Source organism: Erpetoichthys calabaricus, chromosome 10, assembly GCF_900747795.2.
Source record: "Erpetoichthys calabaricus chromosome 10, fErpCal1.3, whole genome shotgun sequence".
NCBI classification, from domain to species: domain Eukaryota; kingdom Metazoa; phylum Chordata; class Cladistia; order Polypteriformes; family Polypteridae; genus Erpetoichthys; species Erpetoichthys calabaricus.
Window position 1 is genome coordinate 40782089 of NC_041403.2, and position 15012 is coordinate 40797100.

At 37.0% G+C, this 15012-nt stretch overlaps 1 protein-coding gene across 4 annotated transcripts in view; it reads left to right on the forward strand.

The window, feature by feature from the left end:
* Positions 1–209: 209 nt before the first annotated feature.
* col11a1a (collagen, type XI, alpha 1a) overlaps positions 210–15012 on the forward strand; it is a 290480-nt gene continuing 275677 nt past the window's right edge. For 2 of the 4 annotated variants that reach the window (XM_051933206.1, XM_051933207.1), the window contains exons 1-2: positions 210–590; positions 10167–10328. In XM_051933206.1, the coding sequence (XP_051789166.1) occupies positions 476–590; positions 10167–10328 (277 nt within the window). In that variant the 5' untranslated portion in view covers positions 210–475. The remainder of the gene's footprint in view (positions 591–10166; positions 10329–15012) is intronic. The other 2 variants (XM_028811103.2, XM_051933208.1) reach the window with 1 other exon arrangement.

A 15012-nucleotide genomic window follows, 5' to 3' on the forward strand; every position in this document is an offset into this window, starting at 1 on the left:
TTCATTCCCAAAGTGCTCCAAGAAAAGTGATGGAGTTTTTGGAAGACATAAAAGAGTTTTCAGTGAGCTCCCTCTGCAGCAATGGGTGGGACTGTAGGCTAATTTGGAGCCTCGTGATTTGCTGTCCCGAGGAGATTTCCCTTGTCAGTTTGCTGTGATTGTGGGTCTGGTTTGTGGTGCTCGCCCTGCCCTTCTGACGGTGTAGTTTAGGGGGATCGAATCCTCTTTGCATTTTGATTAAAGCCCAAATACCTTCAGTCTGAAGGCAGGGCACAGGGAAGGAAAGATCAGAGGGGCCTGGACTGGCTGTGCGAAGGGGGAAAATAAAAATTAAAAAAAGGAACCAAAAAACCCAAACTTAATTTTCACTTATGGCTATATAGGAAACATATGACATTTTTGGGACTGTGGAAGGGACTGCATTTTGGTATAAATTGAAGCCGCCCAGTTTTGGTCACAGTTGTGGGCGCCGATCATGGAGATGCAGAGGTGGTCCACAAGGTGGAAAACGAAAAGGTGGCTCTTGGATTCCACTTTAACCACATTCATCACTTTTATTATCATTCTACAGGCTGCGAATGTCAGAGGAGGTAAGAAACTGCGGTGACAATAAAAGTAAAAAAAAAAAAAGGTTTCTGAAAAGTTTGAGTGACTCTCACAATCAAATATATCGGTTTTATGGTACATGATCACCACCAAGGAAGAGAAGGAAAAAGAAGGAAATGCCGAGAACAAAGTAGCATTTGAAGAATTTAGTTGTTCTCATCCTTAAACAGATATTCTATTGTGAGTTGTAGCGCATCTTAAAGAAAAAATAATAATCAGGATTTTTTTTCTGTCTTTTCATGTGGAAACTGACCACGTTGCAAGTGCAGTCAATTTGATAGTTAGGATTGCAAACACGAATCGCTCCAGTGCTGGTGTGAGGTGACAATGACGAAACTTGCAGCGATTTCACAAACGCAACAGCATTGGGCACTTTAAAGCTTTTTTTTTTTTTTTACAAAAAGTAATTGTATTATCCACGGAGCGGAGTGCACGAAACACCACACATTTAAAGTCTTGTGTGCTGACAAGCAGGCAAAAAGTGAATACTAAATCAGAAAACAGTCCGCATGCGTTTCTTTTTTAAGGTTGTAAAGTTTATTTATGGCTTGCATTGTGAACCTTTCGTTTATTTTTGTGAACTTGCTTCTATAATAGTATTTTACGAATTGGTAAATGGTCGGATAGAGCAAGATGCTTATTATCCTTGACATGCTTTTCGGATATTTAAATATACCCTTTCATACGTGGCATGGAGTGCGAGCTGGAATGGAAGTACATTTTGCAAAGTGGGCTGACACAAGACTTTTTTTTTTTTTTAATGCACGAGGGGAAAAAAAAGTAAAAGAAATCCCTTTGTTTAAACGAGTGGTCCGTTAGGTGTGTGTGGACACGGTTAGCAGGGTGGAATTCCTCAGGGTTTAAGACTGCAGCTCTCACAGTTTGGTAAAGAATTTTTCAGCCCCAGGAGAGGTTGTGTGTCAGCTAGAAGCGTGACAGTGGATGCTTCAGGAAATATTTTTTTAACTATCGCCCCGCCGACTCCATAAAGTCCGCATTCTTATTAGAGTTTTCTTTTTAGGAAGAATGTACAGCCCGTATCATTTTCGATATTGCAGTGAGCAGCAGGGATTAATTACACTTTGGAGTCAGTCAGAATCGGTATGATAAACGGTTTGGACAGTGAATGGATTCCTGAAGGGTAATAGCGCTAATTAGGGACTGTGTCGTATCCAAAGTTTGGGCAACAAAAGTGAATTGCAATATGCAATGGTTAGTTCCGAGGTTTATATTCCGGATATACAGGAGAATCCATACATGGGCAACGTGTATACAACAGGAGCCACTTTTTGATTTTTAAAGTTGTATAATTTTAATCATTCATAGGGTCTAAGTCATATTAACAGGAACAAAAATAAAAGTCAATTGTATTTTGACATGAAAAGTATTTATTTTTAAAGCTAAGAATTGTTTTTTAAAGATGGACCTCATAAGAGGTGTTTAATTGTAATAGTATATGAGTTTGATCCACGTGTGTATACTGTGTATTCTGTATTTAAAATATTCATTATATTATATGTGAGAGAGAGAGCACTGTGAGATCTTAACAATTACAGACTCCTACCCACCCACGAACACACACACACACACACCACACAGACATATATTTTATATACTCCAGCTGCTTGGACAATCGGGTTCGGAATATATATATATATATATATATATATATATATATATATATATATATATATATATATACACACACACAAACTTCGGGAGCCGAGGCCTGCCCCGACAACATTGGGGGTAAGGCAGGAATCATACCTAAAAGGTTCATAATTTCATCACGGTCCTATATATGTATAAAGATAAAAGAGTACTGTAAGGACCTGATAACATTCGCTATTTGTAACTTACGTACTTTACCTAAATTCACACGCCCCCAAATTCAGATAGAGACACAGCACTAAATATGCACATATGCACAGTATTGCTGGGTTTAACACTGTATAATATATGTAAGCAGCGGTTAGAAGTTTTTTTTTCCGTAACTTTCCGCTACTTGTTTGGCAGGCTTGCAACATTTTAGTATGCTATTAATTGAAGGTCTTTTTTTATTTATTATTATTTCTGTCTCTCTGCCTCCTGCTGTTCAAGCAACTGGGATCTGCCCAGTAAGCCGTCAATACTGCTGGGGTGGGGGGGAAGAGTGAAAAATGTTTGGAAGAAAGACTGAGAGAGTTGTTTCTTGATGTGTGAGAACGTCTTTTTTTGTCCAGACAGTCGTTTCTAATAGATTTTGTAATTTGCTGAATTATTCCTCGCGAGGTTCAAGACATTTTTTTTTCTTTTGAAGGAGGGCTGGCTCTTTCATTAAACTTTTTATTTCCCCAGTAAAATGTGCAAAACTGCCAAGAAGTGAACTTGTGGAACGCTCGTTTTGGATGTCTAAAAAGAAACGATCGTCAGCAGTTTTTGGAAGCGTTACAAAGGAAGACGGGAGCAATTCTATAAGGGTGAATTTAAAACTGAAAAGGCTGTGGTGGAGGGGGTGGTGTGTGTGTGTGTGTGTGTGTGTTGGGGGGGGGGGGGACCTTTTCACCGCGCTGCCACTGAAGCCCAGGAGGCTCTGTATGAAGTCATTCCGTCCACACGTTGCTGGCGTGAATGATTATTATTTTTAATTTATTTGTTGGGATTCTCTCATTTTGCGTCTCCCTGAGTGGGTGCTAATTTCCCAAATGGACTACTAAGCAGTCATTTAGTGGCGCTCCATTTTACACTTCCCTATTATTTGAGACGCTTCAAAGAGCCGGCCACTCCGGGGGCCCGACAGCGCTCCGCTTACTTGTCTTAACGACGTCTGAGTCACACGGGGCTTCCTCAGACCTTACGTAACGTGCTTCTTTAAAGCCTGACCCCCTCCACCCCCTTTATTCTTCTAGCAAGCGTAAGGAGGGGAAATAAAAATGAGCAGGAAACCTCAGCGTTTTGATATCAATGTTTAGGCTTTCTAAACGTCCCAAAGTGTATTTCACATGTTTTCGGGATTAAGCAAATGAGCTGAGCTAGCAACCATGACTAGGGAGAAATGGTAGCTGCAGTCAGCCCAGGAACTCTCTGGTGAGTTCTAAGTAGCTGTAAAGTATTCCACTACCGTTTTACCGATAATTTGCATGATTTACAGTTAGTCATTATTTCATGTACTTTTATGGCTTTCAGCAGCACTGTGCCTTCTGGATGTATGGAAGGGATTGGGATTGATGTGTATGGAATCTTTTTTGAAATCCCTTCACTCTGGGAATATGGAGTAGACCAATATTATAGCAGTTTTATTGTTTAACTGCATGGAATTTCAAGCAGATCTTTCTCCTTGGAGGGGAGCCAGCATAAATGAAGGTGCTTTCAGGCTGAACAAATCTGGAGGCATTTTGTTGCTTCTTGTGTAGATTCTGTTAACGTGATTAACCATTTTTTCCCCTTCTGCTTTCTGTGAACTTATGGTCGTATGTAATTGACCTATAATTGTATCATAGGGAACATTTAATTTGCACATTGTGAGTTGTAATTACAGAGGTTTATACATTGGTCAGCCTTTAACTGAAACATTGACATCTATTTCAATCCAGGTAATATGTTTGAAATCTGAACGTGTCTACTCAGTGTCACCCAGTAAGAAATGGGTTAGCAGGCAATTTAACAAAAATAATGACAGTAAACCCCTTACCATTTTAAACGCAGAAGTGTAGAGTACCTGCAGACAAGAGGGATACTTTGAGTCCCAGGGATCAGCAGGTGAAAAGGTCCTTTCTATCCACCCCAACCCCCATCCACCACCGTCCCTTCCCTACTCCCCCACCACCCTGGTCTTATCTAACAAGGAATACAGACCTGATATGCATCCACACTGCATTTATTTATTTATTTTTTAATCTCCTCTTCTTTCTCTAAATTGAGATTGTCCCGAAGCGTGCCAATGAATTATTTTCTTCTACAGTCTTGCTGAATTTAAGATGCGTCTTCTGTAGGGGTCTGCAGTTTTTTGACTGGGTTCTAAAGTGTAGATGTGAATGACAGAGTGGAGAGATTAAGTTAAGCAGCTGTTTTATATAAAAATAAGCCTTGGCTTTTAACTGTACTGTAGCGGCAGCAATCCCCCCATATAAAGATCAAGCCAAAAATCTGATCATTTTGTACAAAATCCAATTTTGCATAGTTAGCTCATTAGAAAAAAAGTTGAAAATACTTCTGTTTGGGATGTCTTGAGACTTCTCTTTTAAACTCGTCTTTTGTTTTTTTTTTCCCCCCCTTTCTCACATATTCCTTGTGCGTTTGTTTAGGAGGCCACACACACTAGCTTGTTTGCCAAAGGGCAAAGACAATATAACACCGGCCCAACAGTTGAAAGTTAGAGATGCTCATGTGGCATGCCAGTGTGTTTCAATTACTGCTATTTTCTGACACCTATTTGATAGGGTCATACCCTGACCTGCTGTGCACATCTGGGCCTTATATGAGGCCTGGTGGTATGCAGACAGACACCCTGTGGCATGCGAGAAGCCGTTGGCTCTAAATCCAAGACAGCTTTATTCTGTTCTTTGAATCACACAGAGTTTAACCCGCATTTGAGAACAGTATGCCGACGTGTTCTATCTTCCAATGAGCATCTGCTTCTTGGGGGACTCATTCACGTACTTTAATCACCTACCATGTTTTTCTTTGCAATTTGTTTCTGTAAACTAATGAATGCTTATAAATTACAGTTGGCTTTCAACTCAGAGCATGTCTGTTAGGCACAGAATCTCTTGCCAACTGAATGGCGGTTCTTTTTGGTGGAAGGAATAATAGAAGTGACAGGTCTTTGCCTCACAGAGATTTAAGAGGATCATGGCTGTTCTTTCGGCCCTGGGAATGTGGTGCTTTAGAAGACTTTAACACAAGTGTTTGAAAAAAAAAAAAAAGAGCCTGATTGAAACATAACACATGTGATAATGATTCATGATGGTGTTAGGGTGCATCCTTCTCTTGTGTTCTTTACATGGCTATCCATGTAGTAACAAGCTTGTTTGGTTTTGTCCAAATGATAATTCATTCAACACTGGTACATATGTGTCCGCAGGGAATTTGTTTTGTGAAGTCAGTGTAGGCTGGAAGCTGAATGCCGGCACTGTGGGTTTAATACACGTGTTACAGTTTTACAGGAAGAGTCACCTTTAGTGGAAATGAAAGTGTGGAATATGTTACAAGAATCACCAGAATCAGAACAGGAAAAGCAAGATGTGGTCTATGGCAGGAATGCTTCACTGATGGGCAATTGTGTGTAGCATGTTCAAGAGTAAGGAGATCCAGTGAACTAATAATATTAGCCACAGTTTAAAACAAATATATATATGTATTATTTATGAATTTCCCCTTGGGATTAATAAAGTATCTATCTATCTATCTATCTATCTATCTATCTATCTATCTATCTATCTATCTATCTATCTATCTATCTATCTATCTATCTATCTATCTATCTATCTATCTATCTATCTATCTATCTATCTATGATATACAGTATATATCATATACAGAATAGTTAGTTACACAGTATTTCTGATTCATCTTGTTAACTGATAGTACTGTAACCAAGGCCCATAGACTTTAGGAACTTTCCCAGATGAAGCCGGGTAACACAGCTAGTATGTTATAAAAATCACATTGGGACAGAATTAACTCAAAAAGAAAAAAAAAAAAGTTTAGTGAAGAATCCTGAAAATTAATTTCATATCCTAGAAAGAGGAATCCTTTAGCCATTTACTGTATAGTCCATAAGACTCCATAATGACCAAGTACAACATATGGGAATTTTGCAAAATTTGAAAAAGTTTGTTTCTTCAGATTGCATTTGTCATAAATAGAATGCTGTAGACATTGTTGGATTTTATTAAAGATACATTTTAGAGATTCTATTCCTTACTAAAAAAACAAAGTCCAATATTAACAATGCAAATACCCCACTCTGTCTCTAGCCACATTTTTATATTGACAACAAACTTACATTTGTGTGGTCCTGCTTTGTTCTGGGGTGTTATATATATGTATAATATGCAAACACAGAAAATAAACTGAAGTGAACTTTTGCCACTGCTGGAGTAACAGTTTTGAGTTAGGAACGTTTTCTGTTGCCAAAGTCAACAAAAAGAGAATTCTTTGTTCTTAATATTAAAAGAAACAGTGTCTTGATTAAACATATGGAATATAAATCCTGCCTGTTTAGACCTCTACTACAGACTCTATTTTATACAAAGATTGGCATTTTAGCCTATGATCTGAAGTCCTGATCAGGAAGGCAGTATGAGATTTGGCTTCAGGTGCTACTGTAAATACACGGAGTAGCATGTAAATGCTGTAAGTGTACCTTCATTAGAACTGATTACTGAAGAAAGTTAAAATAGATTTGCATTAGCAAGGGAGCAAGAAGATACTGTGTTGCTGAGACTGAAGATGTTAAAAAGGAAATCCATATTGCCAAGTGCTCCTTAGCAGCTCAGCAAAGTGCGATTCTACATGCATCTCAGTTTTGCAACTTACTTTATGAAGGGAGATGTTGACTCTTTGAACAACTGGCAATCTTATTATTTACTGGTGATCCATCCCTTATGCAACTATGCAATTGTGTCTGTCATGTTTATCTATTTCTCATTTATATGGGACCAAGAAGATATTGTGTTGCTTAGACTGAAGCTAATAAAAGAAGGATAACTCCATTACCAAGAGTTTCTTTAGCAGTTTAACAGAGCAGAGTGAAGACCAACAATTTTCTACATAGCTCTCCATTTTATGACTTACATCAGACAGACTGACCCTGATCCTTTGAACTATTGGCATTTTTAACTATCCTTACACCATCTCATTCACTCATTCATTCATTTTGTTTATTAATTCGCTCATTGATTCTAATTGATAGCTGATCCATTACAGGATCTGTCTCACCTTATTTTACACAAGGTAGGATTCAGCTCTGGATGGGGCATGAGTCTATCTATCTATCTATCTATCTATCTATCTATCTATCTATCTATCTATCTATCTATCTATCTATCTATCTATCTATCTATCTATCTATCTATCTATCTATCTATCTATCTATCTATCTATCTATCTATGTACACTTAGAATTCCCTCACTAAAGTCACAATGAACATTTATTATCTCTGCTATCATAAGAACCTTTATTAACAAAATAGCAAACATTTATCAAAGCAATATTACATGTTTAAACATCTGTTTATCTGTCTGAAATATTAACATACATAATTTTTCTGAACAAGTATCAGGATCATAAGAGGAGTGAGGGGCAAGGACTGAAAGTACACATTCTGGATAAAACTAATTAGTTTTTCTAATGTGACCAATAATGAAAAATATCCACTAATGTTGTACACTTTGAGGGGTATTTTTTGAAAGTTTAAAAAGTGAGAAACATCACACCTTTAATATTTATGTTTTTTAGCCATACAGAACTATGCATATCTATATCTGTCTATATATGTGTGTTCCCATTTCTGAATGTACTTATAATTTCCTTATTAAAAATCAGAATGAACAATTATTATTATCTCTTTTATTATCAGGTATGGACAAAATGGTAGCCAGTATGCTAATTTACATGGCCCCTTTCACAAAGGTTCATTAAGCCATTAACACATTTAGAGTACTACATGATTTTAAACATCACATAGGTTGTACCTTAAGAGTAGATGCCACCAGCACATAATTAATTTTCAGTGTCCATAAACAGGGAAACAGTGTGTGAGAGGATGCAATGAAGTTTTATATGAAAAGTACACAAATGATAATTAATAAAATATGTGTGAGGAAAATTAAAAAAGGTTTTGAGGCTCTGGAAATAGTTAGAGAGCGCTATATAAATAAAATGTATTATTATTATTATAAGCTCCTGGAGGAATGGTGCTATACTGTATGTTGTGGCTACTACTTCTTTGGAATTTGAATTCTGCTACAAGAAAATAGAAAAGCTCCCTAAACAAAATGATTTTCTAACGATGGTCACAATCAGAAAAATATGTTGGCATTTACTTATGGCTGACACCTTAATCTAAGGTGACTTACCACATTTATATGTAATTGGTGACATTTTGTTTGGTTTTCCAATCGGAGCACAGGCAGGTCAAGTGACTTGCTCATGGTCACACAGTGTCAGTAGCAGGATCTGAACCCATAGCCCCAGGGTTTGAAGTCCAAAGCCTTAACCACCACACCACACCACCTCCATAAATCAAGATATGAGAGCTAGCCCTGAGTAGTAGCTGGTAATAAAAGCTGCACACCATTTGTAGCCTCCTCAGAATGCACACATAAGTCATTTGGCATTGCCATTAGTGAGCAGCTGAAATAATTATAAGTGTTTGGTCTTTCTTTTTAATTGGACTTTCAAGACACAACTGTTGGGTAGAATTGAATTTAGCAGATTGGGGAAAAGGTTAAAGGAAAGCAGTCCATTTGGAAAGAATTGGGCAGCCAATGCCCTTTCAATATGCTCAGCAATAGGTGACTTTAAAAATGGGGATACAAATGGGACTACTGAAGGTCTTAAGGGGTATGAAATGTGAGCTGGCTGCCAGTCTGGATTTGTTCAGCTGTCAAGTGTACCAGTATTTATAGGTCCCTTTCTTTATGCTGAATTGATTGAAATATGGAAATATGGTGGAAGCTATGTTGTTCTGGCTTCCATGCTTACTTTTGACATTTTATATAAATGATTTGGTTAAGGTGAATTCAGGGTTGAAGAGAGTTTTTCCTCTCATGTATAACTAACACACCGTTTATCACAACACATTATTTAGTTTTACAACCTCTTGACTGGGGAAGGTGTTGAAACACTTGTGTGCAGTACAAACTTGGCCCTCTTGAACACTTCGACACCATTTAACTCTGTGCAATGTCACTGTGCTAGCGGCTGTTTATTTTTAGCTCCTACTCCTAGCTTTTCTATTTTGATTCCTATGGAAGCAGATGGCCAGTTCCTCTCATTCATTCCTTACAGAATTTACAGATGAAGTACTTATGCTTGTGATACAATAAACTAAGGAAAAAAATCGAAGCAAACTCTCTGAAATGAAAAGTGGAGAGCTGTAAACTACTGCTCCTCCAGTGGAGATCTCAAAAACTACGAATAGTATCTATTACACAATAAACATCTGAGTATTGTAAATGTATACATTTTTGGGATTCAAATATATATTTGTAATGTAAATACTGCTTTTAAGATTAAGACTTATGTGTGAAAATTACTATTTGAAAAATCATTTGTTTGCCTACTAAAATGGCAAGCATGACAGCTGCTGAGCTATTAAGTGCTCATTAAGTGCTGCTTTTTCAATGGCACTATATACAATTTCATTAAATGTCTGTTTTGTTGGCTGCTTTAAAATTAGGAGAGGTACAAGCCCCTGGATCTACTTTCTTTTGGAAGGCTTTCAGCATTTCATTAATAACTCCACAGTGCTTAGAACAAGCCCGTGCACATTAATGTCTATTATAAGCTCACTTGTAATCCTGCAAAATCAAAACACTACAATACTAACATTTTGTTCTCTTTTTTTCCCTAGCTGATCCAGTGGATGTGCTCAAAGTACTATTTCAAAGCCCTGCAGAAGGGGTACAAAAAACAGTTGGGTTTTGCACAAACAGAAAAAATTCACAAGCAGACACAGCCTACAGGGTTGGGAAAGAAGCACAACTGAGTGCTCCGACAAAGCAGTTATATCCAGGTGAGTGAAGCACCAAGATGGCCCTAACACACTGGGGATTTTGTTATGCACATGTGTTTGCATAACTGTGCTCAAAACTGTATGCCATTGCCAGTTTTTGGAATACATTTATTTTAAACTGCTATTCAATAACCAGATGATAATTCCTTTTACAAAGAGTGTGTAATGAAATTTGAACATGGCAAAGGTACTATATCAATAAAATGTATTACCATTATCAATGTTGTCATTATTATTAAATATGATCTTTTTGAAAAAAAAAAAAATCTCTTTCCCATCTGTGCTGCAGCTGGGACAAAAATGTGCGAAAAAGGCAAACTCCTTATCTTTGTTGAGCAAAATCCACTTGAATGATTTTGCTTCAAATCAACAGGCTTCTACTATTTTACAATGCAAATATTAGCATGTCAAGTGTCATTATGATTATGAGTGATTCATTTTTGGGTTTGTGTATCCATGAACTCGCATACTGACAGGTAGACAGATATCACTCTGAAAGCAATGAAACAATGTTTAGGGATACCAAAGAGGTGTAAATTCATTGAAAAGTCGAAGTTGACATTTTGACCCCATCAAGATACTTCCCTTTTATATATAAGTTCAGTGTATGTAGATATCAGTGTAGAGCCAAGTCTACTGAAGTGATTTTGCTTAAAATCAATACTTGTCTAGAATGATACAATGCTAAAGGTATAAACTAGGTTTAATTCAGATGGAGTGGTTTGCTTTTGAGTTATCATCTCAACAGACTCTCATCCTGACACACAGGAAAAAAACAAATTGTTTTCAGTTCTTTAAAGTGTGTAAATTCACTGAAGGCTTCAAACTGATATTGACATTTAGCCCCACCAGAATACTTAATAATAATAACAGAAGTAAAAAACCTTTATTTTGACCTCATACAATAATACCAAATACAAAACTAAACATCAAAAGTAATTTTATAAACCATTCCCATTATATGGACCACCAAAAGCTCTATACAAAAAAGACCATGCTGTTATACTGAGTGGAGACATTCATCCAGAATATAGGCATGTCTTTTGGTTTCAATAAATGGGAGATACTCCATCTCAAAAGAGGAAAATATCCAATAATATCAGACGAGGGACACATTGTACTCAGGGGTCAAGAGCTTGAGAAGTTACTACCCAATCCGACCTATAAGTACCTGGGGATAAAGGAATATGGTAAAATGAATCAATAGGAATTCCACTTGAACCTCAAAGAGTAATGTTCCAAAAGACTGAAGAAGATCTTGGAAACTAAATTAAACTCCTGAAATTTGATCAAAGCAATGTAGATGTAATCTCCATACTAACCTACAGTTTTGCAGTAGTCAGTTTGAAGCCATGTGAAATTCAATCACTTGACACAGGAACCCATAAACTCCTCACTTTCAGTCATTGCTGTCAAGCCAAAGATGAGATGGGTGAGAGAATACTTATAAACATCAATCATCCATTATCTATCCACAAATAAAACTTATCTAATAGATATCTCAGTGCTATCAGAATATAACATTGGTCCAAAAGAAGAACATAAATTAGAGTATTACTAATCATCTCAAGACTGAAATTAAAGAACTCTGGAAAACAGATACTGTAGTAATTCTTATCAATAAGAGGTACTCCTGGAGTTATCTCTAAATCCATCAAGCGGTATACTGAAAAACTCTCACACAATATCCACATCTCAGTTCTACAAAAACAAATGTCAATGCATTGCTAGCAGAGTCCTTGACATGATTATCTGTAATTAATACCAGGCATTTTCCTTTCAGTTGCCATTGACCACCCTTCCCTAACCCTGAATTGACCTAAATCTTTACACATACTCCTACCCAAGAGCTTTCTACCAGGTTTCTTGATCGTCATAGTTTTAATGCCAGCTATAAAGCTCTGAAATACAAAAAACTAGAATTATTATTATTATTATTATAGCATGTTAATGAATGGTAATATTGTTGAAAAGATATATTTTAAAACTGGACTTGGAAGATTTAAGTCTTGTGTAGATGCAAAAAGATTGAGAGTGATACTCAGTTAGTAAACAACCACATTAAATGACTGGACTCTCACAATCGACAATTTAGTTTAAGGAACAGAGAGAAGGCCAGTGCCAGAAGACCTGAGAGACTGTGATGGTGGATAAGGTTGAAGAAGAGCAGAAAGATAAGGAGGGACAAGGCCATTATATCCTTTGAATGTAAGTGTGAGGAGTTTAGATAGAACACGTATGCTTACAGGAAACCAGTATGGGTGAGTAGCCTGGCAGCTGACTTTTGGATGTATTGCAATTTATTGAGACAATTGAAAGGAATACCAGTATATAAAAAACTACAATAATCCAGACACGAGGTAATAAAAGCATGTATCATGGAATGTAAGTGAAGAGCAGAGAAGGGCAATATTTCGTAGGTGATAGGACACAGCTTTAGTTTAGGAGGTAATATATGTCTGGAAGGAGAGTGTAGAATCAATAATAGCATCAACATCACGGTGTGCACCAAAAGAATAACTGCAGTATTATCTAAATTGAGAGAAAATCACTGACCTTTTAATGAGCAGCCTACATTCCCTACAGTTTTCAAAAGTAATAAAATATATTGGACTGTCATTGTAATTCTTTGTTAACGGTAAATCAGCATTTTGAAATCAAGAGCTTAATTACATGAATGTTTAGATCATTTTGATTCTGCGTCAGGATTTGCTAAATGCATGCTGGTAAGTGTGGATGATGTTGAATATATAGGGGTGCAGAAAAAGTACCTAAAGTATAATGAGAGTATAATCATGTACACCTTATAATTCTCTACAAAACATCATCATTGATGAAACCTGAGATCACTGGGTATTTCAAATGGGCTATTTTAACATCAGACACCAGGTTACTCAGCCAGGACCGATCATACCCCAGATAGCATACATGGAAAATGATCAGTGCACTTAGATACACACACAGTCATCTTGTGGCCCACTTTACCATCTCAGTGGATGTCTTGATGGCTTTCCTCATGTGTGCCCTTGTGATACAAAGAAGAGAGTATTATAGATTTTGTAGATAGACTGACCTACGAAACCTCGTCAGCCAACCTAAATGCAAGACTCAGTAATCAAGGCCCAATATTTAACCCTTTTATTCTCGTTGGCCTTTTTTCATCCATTCCTACCAAGGACAGTCACCGCCAGCACAATTTTCTGTTGTGAGGTCTTAACTGTGACAGCTGTCCTGAGGTTGGTCTTCAAAGCAGTAACTGGGAACTTCAACTGCCTCTATAGTGAACTGCTCTATGTTGTAGGTCAACCTTTAACTGACTGTGTAACATTCTTGTGTTGTCCCAAGAAGTACTCCTAACAGTTTTTGCTGGAGCTGCGGCTTCTCTCACCCTGTGATCCTGTAATAATAGACAAAACACTCATGTGTCACAAACAAGAGTAGAGTGTCTACTGGTTTTCCCTCAAGGATGCAATAAATTAAAGGAAATAGGGCGGCCTAGTTGTGAAGACGCTGGACTGTAAAAAGGGCAGGTTATTGTTTGAATTCTGGCCAATAGTTCTGTCTGCCAGCTTAAGCAAATCACTTAACCTTCTCCAGCTGTAGAATTATGGGCATAATTATAGTGTGATTTTATAAATTAGGATCATTTATGGGGTCATTTTGTCACATGTACAGAGTACAGTGAAATTCTTACTTGCATGCTCTAAGCAACATGTCACCATTCTCCAGCACTACTATTAGTGAGTATAGCAGACTTAAATTGAAACATCTATTTTCTTTACCTGAGAAATCTCAAAAAAAAGTTTACAATAATATCTATCCTTAAGAGACATATTAAGTTTCATTCAAATGCTGATAAATGTTGACGTGTTTATCAATAATGAAGATATAAGCAGTAACTCTGCATTGCGTCACTTTCCGTCAAAAAGCTCCAATTTAGAAGACGTCATTGAGTGTTGAGAAAAGAATTTTTCAATGAAAATATTAAACCAAGAATACAAATTCACCACTGGCAGAGATACGATGCCAGACATTTATTATACAACTCACAGCAATTCCTATTTGGTCACCATAAAAATATTTCTCTTGAGATGCAACACAGTTTTCTCAGCGCCTCCTCCATTTCTAGAAATATTTCCTATACTCATCTTTTTTTTTTTACTGTGTCTAGATCCTCCTGCATTTTTGCTGGACTTCTTCCATGGTAGCAAATTTTCTTCACTTCAGTCTCAATATTAATTTTTGGAACAAAAATTTTTTTGGTGCAAAGTTAAAAACACATTAGTTTTGGTCAAAATGTGCTGTCATAGTGCAAAATTCATGTTTCTATGTGCCACTTCTTTATCTTCCTAATGGTTTCTCCATAGACACCTCAGAAGTTTAGTGTAATATCACATATTAACAGTCTGTTCATATGGAACAAACCCTTTATGAACAAGTTCATCAAAACAAGCGAGTCGAAGAAGTCGAATATGCAGTTATCATTGTCTCTTGAAAATTTGTCATGGTGGCTTGTGGAAAACAAATTGCTGAAATCTCCTGCATGATTGTTGAATAAATGTCCAAATATTCACTCAATCTACTCAACACAGGCTTTAGGCATTTGATACCTAACAGCATATTCGAGAACTATACCTTACTCCTGTCCTATTTACAGATTCTAGAATCATACATTCGTCATAGT